Source organism: Pipistrellus hanaki, assembly GCF_964339955.1.
Source record: "Pipistrellus hanaki genome assembly, chromosome: X".
In the NCBI taxonomy this organism is placed as follows: Eukaryota; Metazoa; Chordata; class Mammalia; order Chiroptera; family Vespertilionidae; genus Pipistrellus; species Pipistrellus hanaki.
In genome coordinates this window covers 46,240,762-46,254,846 of record NC_140524.1, presented here as the reverse complement: position 1 = coordinate 46,254,846, position 14,085 = coordinate 46,240,762, and the positions used below count along the sequence as shown (strand labels likewise).

The window sequence follows — 14,085 nt, the reverse complement described above, 5'->3', positions numbered from 1 at the left end:
GCAAGGCTGTGGATAAAATGGAACCCTTGTACACTGCAGGTGGGAATGCGGACTGGTGCAGCCACTGTGGAGAACAGTATGGAATTTCCTAAAAAAGTTAAAAATGGAACTCCCATTTGACCTAGTGATCCCACTTCTAGGAATATATCCTAAGAAATCTGAAACACTCATCAAAAAGAATATATGCATCCATATGTTCATAGCAACACAATTTATAATAGCTAAGATTTGGAAACAGCCTAAGTGCCCATCAGCAGATAAATGCATAAAAAGGAATGCAATGACAAACAAAATAAAATGAAAAACTTTATAAAGGTAAAAATAAAGCAAACAATATAAAGGCAAGAGAAGGCACAAATAAAATCAGTAAAGAAAAATGATTATTGCCATAAATACAAGTGCATTTTTAAAAAATATTTTATTGATTTTTAACAGAGAGAAAGGGAGAGAAATAGAGAGCTAGAAACGTTGATGAGAGAGAATCATCGACCAGCTGCCTCTTGCACACCCCCTACCGGGGATGTGCCTGCAACCAAGGTACATGCCCTTGACCGGAATCGAACCTGGGACCTTTCAGTCCGCAGACCGATGCTCTACCACTGAGCCAAACCGGCTTCGGCACAAGTACATTTTTTAATTGTAAGATAAATATAAAGCTATATCAATTTATTTGAAATTCTAGGTTAAATATACATTCCTTAAGAAGCAGAAAACATAAATTAACAAAATTGTCCGGAGAAACTATATTTCTAAATCTAAGTACAGATAAATTACCATAGAAGATTTTGAAATGTTAAAGATCTCTATTGGAAAGCATTGGTATTATGGTTGGTTTTATAGATTTTTTTATAATAAATCTTTATTGTTCAGATTATTACAGGTGTTCCTCTTTTCCCCCTCTTCCCCCATAGCTCCCCTCCACCTGATCCCAAACTCCACCCCATGCCCTTATCCCCCGCCCCTGTCTTCATCCATAGGTGTAAGATTCTTGTCCAATCTCTTCCCTCACCCTCTGAGAATTGTTAGTCCAAGCCCTTCCTATGTCCCTGATTCTATTATATTCACTAGTCCATTTTTTTCTTCAGATTTTTTATTCACTTGATTTTTAGGTTCACTTGTTGGAAGGTATGTATTTTATGTCTTTTTGTTGTTCATAATTTTTACCTTTACTTTTTTCTTTTTCTTCCTCTCCTTAAAGAATACCCTTCAGCGTTTCATGTAATTCTGGTTTGGTGTTGATGAACTCCTTTAACTTTTTCTTGTCTGTGAAGCTCTTTATCTGACCTTCGATTCTGAATGATAGCTTTGCTGGGTAGAGTAATCTTGGTTATAGGTTCTTGTTGTTCGTCATTTTGAATATTTCTTGGCACTCCCTTCTGTCCTGCATAGTTTCTGTTGAGAAATCAGCTGACAGTCGTATGGGTACTCCCTTGTAGGTAACTACTAGCTGTTTATTTCTTGCTGCTTGTAAGATACTCTCTTTGTCTTTTGCCCTTGGCATTTTAATTATGATGTTTCTTGGTGTGTCCCTCCTTGGATTCCTCTTGTTTGGGGTTCTGTATGCTTCCTGAACTTGTAAGTCTATTTCTTTTATCAGGAAGGGAAAATTTTCTGTTATTATTTCTTCCATTAAGCCTTCAATATCCTGCTTGCTCTCCTCTGGCACCCCAAAAATCCAGATGTTGGTACGCTTTAAGCCAGGGGTCTTCAAACTATGGCCCGCAGGCCACATGCGGCCCGCAGAGGAGTCTGATCCGAAAGCCAGGTTTTTTGGGCAGTGAGCGCAGCCGAGGTGTTACAGTAGGAATTAGTAGTTCATATAGTCCGGCCCTCCAGCTCTCTGAGGGACCGTGATCTGGCCCCCACTTTAAAAAGTTTGAGGACCCCTGCTTTAAGCCATCCTGGAGGCTCCTTACACTATCTTCACATTTTTGGATTCTTCTTTCTTTATGTTTCTCTGATTTTTCCTTCCTTATATTCCAGATCTTTGGTTTGATTCTTGGGGTACATTGATCTATAGTTGAGTTTCTGTATATTCTTTATTTCAGAGATTGTATGCTTAATTTCTGACTGGTCCTTTTCTATTTTTTTGGTATTCTCTTTAAGGTCCTTGAAGGTCTCACCAAGCTTCTTGGAGATCTCATCAAGTTTCTCAAAGTTTTTTAGAAGATTCTTGAGTAATCTTATAAATGTGATTCTGAACTCTGTGTCATCCAGTAATTTACTTTCCTTCATCTTTCCCATTCATGACATGTTTCTGTGTCTCCTCATTTTGGCTGATGGAGTGGCTTTGTGTGGTAGGTACCTATAGGGTCCAATAGTTCAGCTTCCCCAATCACCTGAGGTGGTTGCTTTGGTATATTCCTTTGTGGGCTGAGTGCAAAGTCTTGGTATAATTAAGCCTTGATTGCTGTTGGTACACTGGGAGGAATTGATCTCCAGGCCAATTGTCTGTGAGGACCCGCTCTGTCTATAAAGGAGACATGATTTGTTTCAGTGGGGCTTTGGTGCTCACTGAGTCTGTCTCCTGAATGTGTCACTTATGGGTGTGAGGGGTTGAAACTGACCACTAGGAACACTGGCTTCTGGATCACCAATGGGGTACAGTTCATTTGCTTGGGACTTGTTGGTTTTGTTGCTGGAGCTGCAGTTTATTTCCTTAAGCTGCCACAATACCAGCCATTTATATGCAAAAGCAGCTGTGTGGTGCCTGGGCAGGTCTGTAGAATCTGCTGGTGGGGCCTCAGGGCAGGATCTCAGGGCATGGCGGGGCCTCAGGGTGGGGCAGGGTCTTAGGAGTCACTAAGTTGGGGTGTGGCTAACAGCAATGGCTATCCCACCCCCCCCCCCCTGCTTTTCCAAGTCCCCGCTTCCCTGGGATCCAGCACAGTAAAACAATGATTGCTGTGTGCACCTCTGCAAGAGTCGCCCTCACTTCGGACCAATGGCCAACAGACCAGCTTCTCCCCATAGGCGTCTGGGTCCCCCACATGACCCCAGAAACTTGATTTCAAAGTGATAGGGAGCTTGTTTCCTTTCGGGTTGAAATGAAAAGCCATGCGCCCAGTCACCCGCCACCAGCCCAATTCACGTGCCTCCGCCACCAGCCCGATTCTCCACCAGCCCGATTTGCGTGCCTCCGTACCTACGCTCCTCAGCTTTTCAGGGTTTGCTCTCCTTTCTCTTTCAGCCAACCTTCCCATGGTTTTGGATGATAGATGTCCTTTATATTAGTTTTAATTTTTAAATTGTTGTGGGGGCAGCAGACCAGTTGCTCACCTATGCCGCCATCTTGGTTTCTCTCCTATAGATTTTTTCCCCCAATTAATTCTACCAAGCTGTTGAGCATATAATTCTCAAATTTTAAAAACCATTTCAGAATATTTTTAAACAAAGAAAACTCAAGTGAATAACATTGATACCAAAGAACCAAGGAGATGACACTAGAAATAACTATACAGTAAATCAATCTCATTAATGATACAGAAAAAATAATCCTAAAAAATATTATCAAATTAAGCCAACCTAGGATTGCAAGGATGGTTCAACATTACTGTAGTTGACAATACTGATAAATTAAAAGGAAATAGGCCAATAGATACAGATAAATCAGTCAATAAAGTTTAATATCCATTGATTGTTAAAAGGAAAATAATCTTAAAATGTATCTCCTTTAACTTGATGAAACTATGTACTTCATACAGGAAGTAAAGGACTGTAGATGAAATGCCATACTTTGTGGTGAAACATCAGGAACATCCTCATCAAGCAAAAGAAAAAGATAATGATACTCAGAACTACCAATACTATTTGTTCTTATGCTGGTGATAACAGCCAATGCACTAAGTCTGGAAGAAAAAAAAGAGGTGTCAGGATAGAACAGGAAAAATACACCAAATGGTTATCCACAAACCCATAAAGTCTGAAATAATCAAAAGACAAATTACCAGAACTTAGAATGTTTGCAAGGTGGCCAGAAATGAGCTGCATACCTAAATAATTTGCCTTTTCTTTATCAGCAATAAAAATTTAAACATATAACAGAAAAATTCTAGTTAAAAATAGTAATAGCAGTAAAATTGACAATAGTAATTAGCTCATGAATAAACCCAACAAAATATTTGTTAAAACTCTGCAGAATTTTTTTAAAGTATATTTTTATTGATTTCAGAGAGGGAGGGAGAGATAGAAACATCAATGATGAGAGAGAATCATTGATTGGCTGACTCCTGCATACCCCCTACTGGGGATCAAGCCTGCAATGTGAGCATGTGCCCTTAACCAGAATAAAAATTGGGACCCATCAGTCCACAGGACTATGTGCTAACCACTGAGTCAAACCAGGTAGAGCATTTCTGCAGAATTTTGTAAAATATCCTATCTAATAAAAAGGTAATATGCAAATTAACCATCATTCTGTCACAAAGATGGTGATGCCCATAGCCACAAGAGGGTGGTGCCCAGTCCCCTCAGTCTAGCCGGAGTCCCCCAGTCCTGGGGGGGGGGTGCCAGTGAGAGTGGGTAGTATGAGAGGCCTGGTGGAATGCTTGCTTTGTTGCCATGGCAATGGAGGGCCTTTGGGTAGTGGGCATGGTGCGGCGCGATGCTTACTTAGTCGCTGTGGCAATGCCCCAGCTGCAGAGGGTCTCTGGTGGATAGGGGTACTGGCCTGCAGCCTCCATGGCTGAGCACAGGCCCAGAGACTAGATGGCAGCTCCACCTCCCACAGAAGCAGCACAGCTCCCTCCTGGAGCCCATGCTTGCTTCTGCCTCCAGCAGAAACTGCATGGTTCCTGTAGAAGCAGCACATCTCCCGTGGAAGCAGTGCGGCTCTAGGCAAAGCTCTGCGTTTCCTGCTGGCTCCTGTGGAAGCAGTGGGCAGCCTACTATGTGCAATATTGTGCGATGGTCTACTAGTTATTAAATAATATAAAGTTAATAAATTAATGGAGAGGTATACTTTATTATTACTTGATGTGAGAACTATATTATAAATAGAAGATTCTACCAAAATTTAATCTTTAAATTCAAATTAATCAAAATCCTGATACTTTTTTACAATGAAACTAACAAGCTGATTGTAAAATTTATTTAGAAGAGTAACTTTGTAAGTGTAATGAAGATGGTTTGTAAAAAGAACAAAGCAGGCCCTCCAGGATCTCCAGGTGATAGAGGACTCCAAGGAGAACAAGAAGTGAAAGGTCTGGTCCTCCTTACCAGTTCTGAAATCATTGTAAAGCTGTAGTAATGAAAAAGTGTTTCAGTGGTATAGGAATATATAGAACAGAAGAATGTCCAGAAACAGACATATGGAAACTTTGAAATGCCTATTTTTTTCTTTCTAAAGGCTTTCTAGTATTTTTAAGATTAAAAGATCACAGTATCAAAGAAGAGTAGGTAGAGAGTTATTAGTATATTTCCAAATGTAATAAAGCTACTTTAAATTATTCTTTCGTACACACAAACTGGTACTTATGGTATTTGAAACTTTTCATCCTTTCTCCAGATATTGATTCTCATAGAAAACATTAAGAATATAACAGGTATTATACATTAAAGGCTATTTTATCATTATTTAATGTCCCATTGAGCACTAAAGGAACATCCCTGAAATAAGATAATTTTGATCATTTAAATGTTTTATCACACACACACACACACACACACACACACACGCCCTATAATGTCTCACAAAACAACAGAATATACCTCTGAAGACAGGAGCCAAAATAATGCTAACTCTGTGAATTGTTTCTTCTCAATTTTTTTTTTTAATCTTAGGGGCTGCAATTATGGGTCCTCCTGGTCTCCCTGGTTTTCCTGGAGAAAGGGGACAGAAAGGTGATAAAGGTCCACCTGGAATTTCTATTCCTGGACCCCCTGGATTTGATGGACAGCCTGGGCCTCCTGGCCTTCCAGGGCCTCCAGGCCCTCCAGGTCCTCACATCCCTCCTAGTAAGCTATTCTTTTCTCCTAAGCTCTATTGTTGTATTTTGTTTTCACTTATAAATAAATCTGGCTGGAATTCGTTATCATTCTTTGTGTTTCTGTTATCTATGTGATTCTACATCAACTTCTACTTTTGAATTTTAGTGATTCTTTGAAGTTTAAATTTGCTCTTCAAATTCTCCCCAATATTATATCTTCCCTTTGCTTACAGGTAGTGGTATTACTGCAGAGAGTAACTAAAAAGATGTCTTTTTTCTCTAGCTTGTCAGGCTCTTTTGTTTGTTTAGTCTTCTGGACATTTCACAACAATTAATTTGTTATCCTTTCTTTATCTTATCTCAGGTGGTGAGATGTGTGAACCAGGCCCCCCAGGCCCTCCAGGATCTCCAGGTGATAAAGGACTCCAAGGAGAACAAGGAGTGAAAGGTTTGATCTTCATAATTATTCCTTCATTCTTTCAAATCATTAGCAAAATCCCCTATATCCTCTACCCTATCTCAGCCATTCACTCCCATGGAAATACCTAAGACCGTTTTATTTCCAATTGTACACACTTCCATAACCTTGATTTCATCAGCTCCATTATCTGACCACTGTCTCTATCCTTTTAGCTTACTAACTAATAAAGTGACTTCAACATTATTTTAACTCAATGAGACATACCAACTTTGACTACCACTCAACGTTTTGGTGTTTTTTTTCTTCCCTCTTAATTTACCTTAAATGCAATGATCAATTCATTATAATCAATTCCATGTATAAACCCTTGACTCCTTTACCCTCCACTCACTTCGTTGTACTCACTTGGGAGAAAAACAGCCCTAGCGAGTCCAAATTACTACCTCTTATAAGCCTGCATCTTCTCTTAACACTTTTTATATACTTTTAATACTTTTTATATACTTTTAATACTTTTAATACTTCCTCTTCCATTCTCATTTTAAAATTCTGACTTTGCTTCCTCCTTCACTGACCATTTAAAGCAATAACAAATAGAACTTGCTAAGATTGCTATGACATTTATTCAACTACTTGCATCTGTGCCCATATATTCTGCCTTCCTGCCTATTGTTAATACTCCTATTCAAAGCCACTACTGTCTTCTCCCTATATTCTGTGCCTTGCTTTTTACTTGTATTTTTTCTTGAACAGAAGTTATTAATTAAAAGAATTCCTATTATTAATGTCATTTTTATTGTTAGTACTGTTTATGTCCTGTTTAGAATACTTGCTAACCCAAAGGACCTGATAATTTTTTTCCTAGAACTCTTACCAGTTTGCCTTTGTGTTTTGATCCTTGGTCTATCTTCAATTTATTTTGTGGGGAGGTAGGGAGGATGGAAGGAGAGAGAGAGAGAGAGAGAGAGAGAGAGAGAGAGAGAGAGAGAGAGAGAGAGAGAGAGAGAGAGAGAGAGAGAGAATATGTTGATATGAAAGTGTAGGGCTTAAGCCCACAACCCTGGCAGAAGCCCAGACCAACCAACTGAACCACACCGGCCAGTGCTGTCTTCAATTGAATTTTGTATATATTTCAATAGTTTGAAGCAGGGAATTAAAGTTCATTTTTTCTCATATGTATATCTAATTGATTCAACACCATTGTACAAAAGAGCATCATTTTCTTGCATTAGAAATTTTGTTGTAAATTGTATGACTATGTATGAGTCTGTTAATGACCTCCTTATTTTGTTCCATTGTTATACTTTTTCTCCTTAAACCAATTCCAAACTAAATTATTATACCTTTATCTTGGCCTACTTTACATTTTCATATGAATTTTAGAATTATATACCCAACTTTTAATTTTGGAATATTCCAGACTTTTGGCCTTGTTTCCTCTTCTCATCTAAGCTTATTCATTAACTCTCAAGATTTTATATACTATCTACTTGCCAATGCCTTCTACATTTATATTTTCTGTCCATATAAAAGTCTTTTCCTCTAGATTAGTATATCCAACTATTTACTTAACATTTTAAACTTCACATCCTGATTAAATTGAAGTCTTACCTCTACCACCTTCTTCCCCATAATTTTGCCAGTAACATATTTTCCTTCTTATTAAAAGCAGGACACTTTAGCCTTCTGATTGCTTGGGCTAAAAACTTTGACATTACCCTTGATTCACCTCTCCTTTTGGATTCTGTATGTGACATTTGATAAAATCTCATTGATTTTATTGTAAAATCTGTTCAGAATTAAATCAATTCTCATCATCTTCATTGGTGTCACTCTAGGAGAGTTGTCATTTCTTCTAGATCACTGCAGCAGTAGCCACTTAAACAGTCACCCAGTTTCTACCCCAGCCAAAATCTTTCTTTTAAATCTTAAGGTATATCATGATGCTTTTCAGTTTAAATTCTTCTACTAGATTCTCATTTCACTCATAAAGCCACAGTATTTATGGTGCTTGTGTGATGTTTATGTTATGCCACTCATTGTAAACTGTTAACTTTCTGACCCGGTTCTCCTTTCTCACTCTGCTCCAAAAATCTGGTCTCATTAATTTTGCCTAGAATATTCTATACTTATTGTGCATGTACCACATCCTTTAAGTTTTTTTATTATGTATCATCTTCTCACTAAGGCCTATCCTTACCACCCTATGTAAAATTGCATGCTGTGAACTATCCTTAGATGTCCAATTCCATTTATCCAGATCTACTTTTCCTGTAAACATATTATATATATATATATATATATATATATATATATATATATATATATATATATATATATAATTTATTACCTTCATTATTTATTATCCCTTTCCATTAGTAGATTGTGAGCAACATGGAGACATGAATTTTTCTTTGATCTGTTTGCCAGTGTATCACAAACACTTACAGTGCTCAGCACACAGTAGGTACTCAGTAAATATGTATCAAAGAAATCTGTTATAGATATAGGCTTCTCTAACTACACTGTTAGGTAGCAATATTGTTACTTAGTGCTAACTTCTTTAGACCCTATCTAAAGAAGGTAGATGAGTAATATATTTTTATGATGGTTTTCTCTAGGTGACAAAGGTGACACCTGCTTCAACTGTATTGCAACTGGTATTTCAGGGCCTCCAGGCCAACCTGGTTTGCCAGGTCTTCCAGGTCCTCCAGGTAAAACATCCTGCCTCTGGGCATCATTTTAAAATATTTATTGGCTAGGTTTTAGTGAGCTTGTAGCTTCAGAATACCAATTTCTCATTTTATAGCTAGTCACTCATATCCTATATAATAAAAAGCTAATATACAAATTGACCGAATGGCACAATGACCAGTCACTATGATGCACACTGACCACCAGGGGAAAGATGCTCAATGAAGGAGCTGCCCCTGGTGGTCAGTGCTGTCCCACAGAGGGAATGCTGCTTAGCCAGAAGCCAGGCTCATGGCTGGCAAGTGCAGCAGTGGTGGTGGGAGCATCTCCCACCTCCGCAGCAGCACTAAGAACCCCTGGGGGGTCCAGACTGTGAGAGGGTGCAGACCAGGCTGAGGGACACACCCCCTCCCAGTGCACGAATTTTGTGCACCAGGCCTCTAGTTCATAAATAAATATGAAGTGCCTCTATCTGCTATGAAATAAGTTATACTCTTGTTTCTAATAGCTGAAGCTACCATCAGTTTTTATTAAAACATTTTGACATTATTAGTCTAGGAAAAATATCTCCCCTATTTTCTATATGGTGAGAAAATTTACTTATATAGCATCAGACTTCTTTCTTACAGAAAATTGGGGGAATACCTGACCCCTGAGTATATTTTCCAGTGGTAGAGCTTAGTCATTGGGGATATATCACATGTTGTCATGAAGGAATGGGACTTCTACAGGAGTTTGGTAACCAATAGCCAATATTCCTCTTTTTATATGTAATTTCATTTTTATGTGTCTAATCAAAACTATATTTAATATCCATTGACCAACAAATCTTTTACTCAACTACCTCTTGGGATAGCTCAATATTATATTATCTTTAAATCAAATTTTATGTCTATGTCAGAGCTTAAACTAGACACCAGAGTATCTGCCAAGGAAACCAATTCATTTGATACTTAGAAAGTCTTATAATTGCCACTAGAAGTTAATAATCTAGCCTTGTACCTTCAGTTTAATGGTTCTCAAACTTGAGAGTTCATCAGAATTACCTGGAGGGCTTGTTAAGACCCACATTGATAGGTCCAACCCCCAAATTTTCTGAATCAGTAGATCTGGAATGATTGTCGTATAATTAGTCATTCTAACCAGTACTCAGGTGATGCTAATGCCACTGATTCAGGGACCCATTTGGGGAATGCCCACTTTAGTAATATTTCCTCTAGTCATTGAGTACTAAAAGTTTCTCATAAACCTTTATTTAGGGAGTGACAAACTAAATAAAGAATTGATGAGGATCTAGGAAAATTACTTAAGTCAGATCAAAGAAAGATATGCAGACTTTGCTCACATCTCCTTCTCCCCTTGGCAGCGGGATAGTTAAAGGAGCCTCTATGCATAGTGCTTGCCAGCTGTGAACTCTTGAGAGGATTTAGAGTTGGAAGTACCTGAAAAACCAATATTGTATGTAACATGAAATGTTATATTTACTTAAAAGGGAGAATGATTTCTTCATTTTTAGAGCATAAACTCAGAAAACAAAAATGTGACCTGTTAAATAGGATTGAATGGGGTTCTTATTTTAAAACTTGACTTGCTGACTTAATGATTTTTATATGCTTTGTCAATGGTTCAACTTCAAAGCTCACATTATTGTGTGTGTGTGTGTGTGTGTGTGTGTGTGTGTGTGTGTGTGTTAGGATCTCTTGGTTTTCCTGGACAAAAGGGTGAAAAAGGACATGCTGGTGAAACTGGTCCCAAAGGATTAAGAGTAAGTTTTGAATATATTATACTACAAAATAAGTTAAAGAAATCCATTTGCACTTTGATTTTCACTTGTGTATATATATTAAGGAGGTTTAGTTTCTCTATTAAATTGTGACTTATTTGATTCCTTGATTCTCCCTGACTCACAGAATTCGCTTGATTAATATAATAGATTTGTACACTAAATGTTATTGGGTGGGTTGATGGGGTAAACTGGAGAAAGGAATGTTTTAGAAATACAAAAACTCCAGCCATTTTGGCTCAGTGGTTTGGCATTGACCTATGAACCAGGAGGTCATAATTTGATTTCCTATCAGGGAACATGCCCAGGTAGGGAGCCTACAGGATATGTCTGATCAATGATTCTCTCTCATCATTTATGTTTCTATCTTTCTCTCCTTCTCCCTTCCTCTCTGAAATACATATATATATATATATATATATATATATATATATATATATATATATATATATATATATAGCGCTAATATGCTAATAAGTGTCCAACCATCCAACCAGTAGCTATGATGTGCACTGACCACCAGGGGGCAGATGCTCAATGCAGGAGCTGCAGTGACACACACTGGCCATTTACAGAGAAATGGCACCATGGACTTGGCACCCACAAAGCAACGCTTGGCTTCCCCCAAGTGGGCTGCCATCACCCCGGAACAATAGCCCACCAAATTGCAGCTGATGCTGCCGAGACACCATGGCGCAAAATAAGGCCTACAGCCCAGCCCAGAAATGGTCGCTGTGGGTACTGGTTAATGATGTCATGTAGCAACACCTGGCTTCCTCTCCCTTACGACTAGCATCCTTGGAGTTTCTTCAGCTCAGGAACATGACATGCTTTATAGCTAGGTGGAAACATTTTACACTTTAACCAAAAGTTTGTGAAGCATTTTCTTGTGCCTCATATCATTTGATCCTCACAGAAATCCTAGAGTAGGAAGATAGGAGACTTGATGAAATCCTATCTTCATTAGCCAGAAAATGGAGATTAGAAAGCTTAGAAATTTGACCCAACTGAAAAGAATTAAGAAATGGTGGACCTTGAAAATGACTTCAGGTTTTCTCACTGTGCAGAATATAGTCAACTGCTGCAGTTAAATATTTTACCCTTTATTCTTCCTGCGTGATCTACAATAATAATCTGCTTCACGTTGATATTTACTGCAGTGTTGAAAATTACCCCAAAGAGAATTCAGGATGCTTCACAGGGCTGGAAAAGTTTAGCTAAATCAGAAAGCAGGTCTAATTATGCAAGTTTATTCTATATATATATAAAAGGCTAAATTGACTCATGCATGCACAATACATATAAAGCTCTCACTGGCACCAATCGTGTGCTTGTATTTTGATCTGTCATTGTCGATCGTGAATATATATACATATATATACAACATATATATATATATATATATATATATATATATATATATATATGTGTGTGTGTGTGTGTGTGTGTGTGTGTGTGTGTGTGTACATAAAAAGAAAGTGATTTTCTCTTTCATTCCCACCCCCTTCCTTTATTTTCTTTACCCCTTCAGGGCATACCCGGAGGTCCTGGTGCTCCAGGCTTTCCTGGACCTAAAGGTGAACCTGGTGACATCCTCACTTTTCCAGGAATGAAGGGTGAAAAGGGGGAGTTGGGTTTCCCTGGATCTCCAGGTCTCCCTGGTATACCTGGCACACCTGGACAGGATGGATTTCCAGGACTACCTGGCCCCAAAGGAGAACCCGTGAGTTGGTTTGATATTCTTGGTTTTCTAATGTCAAATTGTTACTTAGGGATGTTTCCTAGGATATGCTTGTTAGAACATAAACACTTAATCAATGCTTAAAAGAAAATGATTACTATATAGAAATGGTACTTTGTAGGGTTCTTTACCACTCTTTTCTCTCAGTTGTTTTATCCATTTTTTATTTTTAACCCAGTTTTATACTAAGTAATATTAACTATGAATAGGTGGAAAAAAATGTTAAGATGCTTGTGGGTCAACGTAAGGTTCCCTTCTATTATCCCACATGCCCTTGTCTGGGTCTATTTAAACCTAAAGGCAGAAGTCTAATATGCCTTTTATATATAGTAATCTTAGAGGTTAGTGTGATTAAATATCCATTGTTAAATGTGTTATGGAACCTAAATGTTGAATATAAATAAACAGTCTTGTGTGCAACACATAGCACAGAATATTTAGGTAGAAAGTATTATTTATATCAAATATTAAATAGACTGTAAACTTCTTACATACTAGAATATACACTTCATTAGGGCAAAGTGTTTTGTTATTTTTATTCTTTATCTGTATCACTAGCACCTGGCACATAGCAGGAGCTCAAGAATATTTGTTGAAGGAACAAATAAGTGAAGTGCTCACACATACCATTGCACTTATACAGCTTGTAAGAAATATTTATGGCTGTATCATTTCTCTAGTTGTATTCAGTAATACAAACCTACAGAGAGTTATTTGTTATATCTATTTTTCTGTATTAAACTTTTCCCTTTCAGGGTGGAATTGCTTTTAAGGGTGAAAGAGGTCCCCCTGGGAAGCCAGGTTTGCCAGGTCTCCCAGGGAATAGAGGGCCTATGGGCCCTATTGGTATTGGCCCTCCAGGCCCAATTGGTGAAAAAGGCATACAAGGTGTGGCAGGAAATCCAGGCCAGCCAGGAATACCAGGCGAGTATGATTGCTTTGTTTTTAATTTGGTACTTAAAAGAAGAAATGTGTTATCTTTGGCCACTCTTAACTTCCTTTCATAATATATATTTGGGCTTTTCAGAACTCCTTAGCAAGGGAATACAATATGTGTGCTTTTATTATGGGTGGGTTTCTCTTTAAATGTTTTTCTGAATATCTTCATTTTTATTGTTTCTGTTGTTTTTCTTTATATATATATATATATATATATATATATATATATATATATATATATAGAGAGAGAGAGAGAGAGAGAGAGAGAGAGAGAGAGAGGAAAGGAGAGAGAGAGAGAGAGAGAGAGAGAGAGAGAGAGAGAGAGAGAGAGAGAGAGAGAGAGAGAGATGGAAACATCAATGATGAGAGAGAATCATTGATCAGCTGTCACCTGCATGCCCCTTACTGGGGATGGAGTCCACAACCCAGGCATGTGCCCTGACTGGGAATCGAACTGTGATCTCCTGATTCAAAGGTCAATGCTCAATCACTGTACAACTCCAGCCAGGCTGTTTTTTGTTGTTGTTGTTGTTGTTTGTTTGTTTGTTTGTTTGTTTTTTTGAAGTACAAGATACATAAT

General features: G+C 38.1%; 1 protein-coding gene across 1 annotated transcript in view; it reads left to right on the top strand.

Annotated features, from left to right (window-relative positions):
* COL4A5 (collagen type IV alpha 5 chain) overlaps positions 1–14,085 on the top strand; it is a 348,876-nt gene that overhangs the window by 189,825 nt on the left and 144,966 nt on the right. The window contains exons 20-25 of the mRNA XM_084870434.1: positions 5,782–5,955; positions 6,292–6,375; positions 8,970–9,062; positions 10,737–10,807; positions 12,357–12,548; positions 13,322–13,490. Of these exons, the coding sequence (XP_084726560.1) occupies positions 5,782–5,955; positions 6,292–6,375; positions 8,970–9,062; positions 10,737–10,807; positions 12,357–12,548; positions 13,322–13,490 (783 nt within the window). The remainder of the gene's footprint in view (positions 1–5,781; positions 5,956–6,291; positions 6,376–8,969; positions 9,063–10,736; positions 10,808–12,356; positions 12,549–13,321; positions 13,491–14,085) is intronic.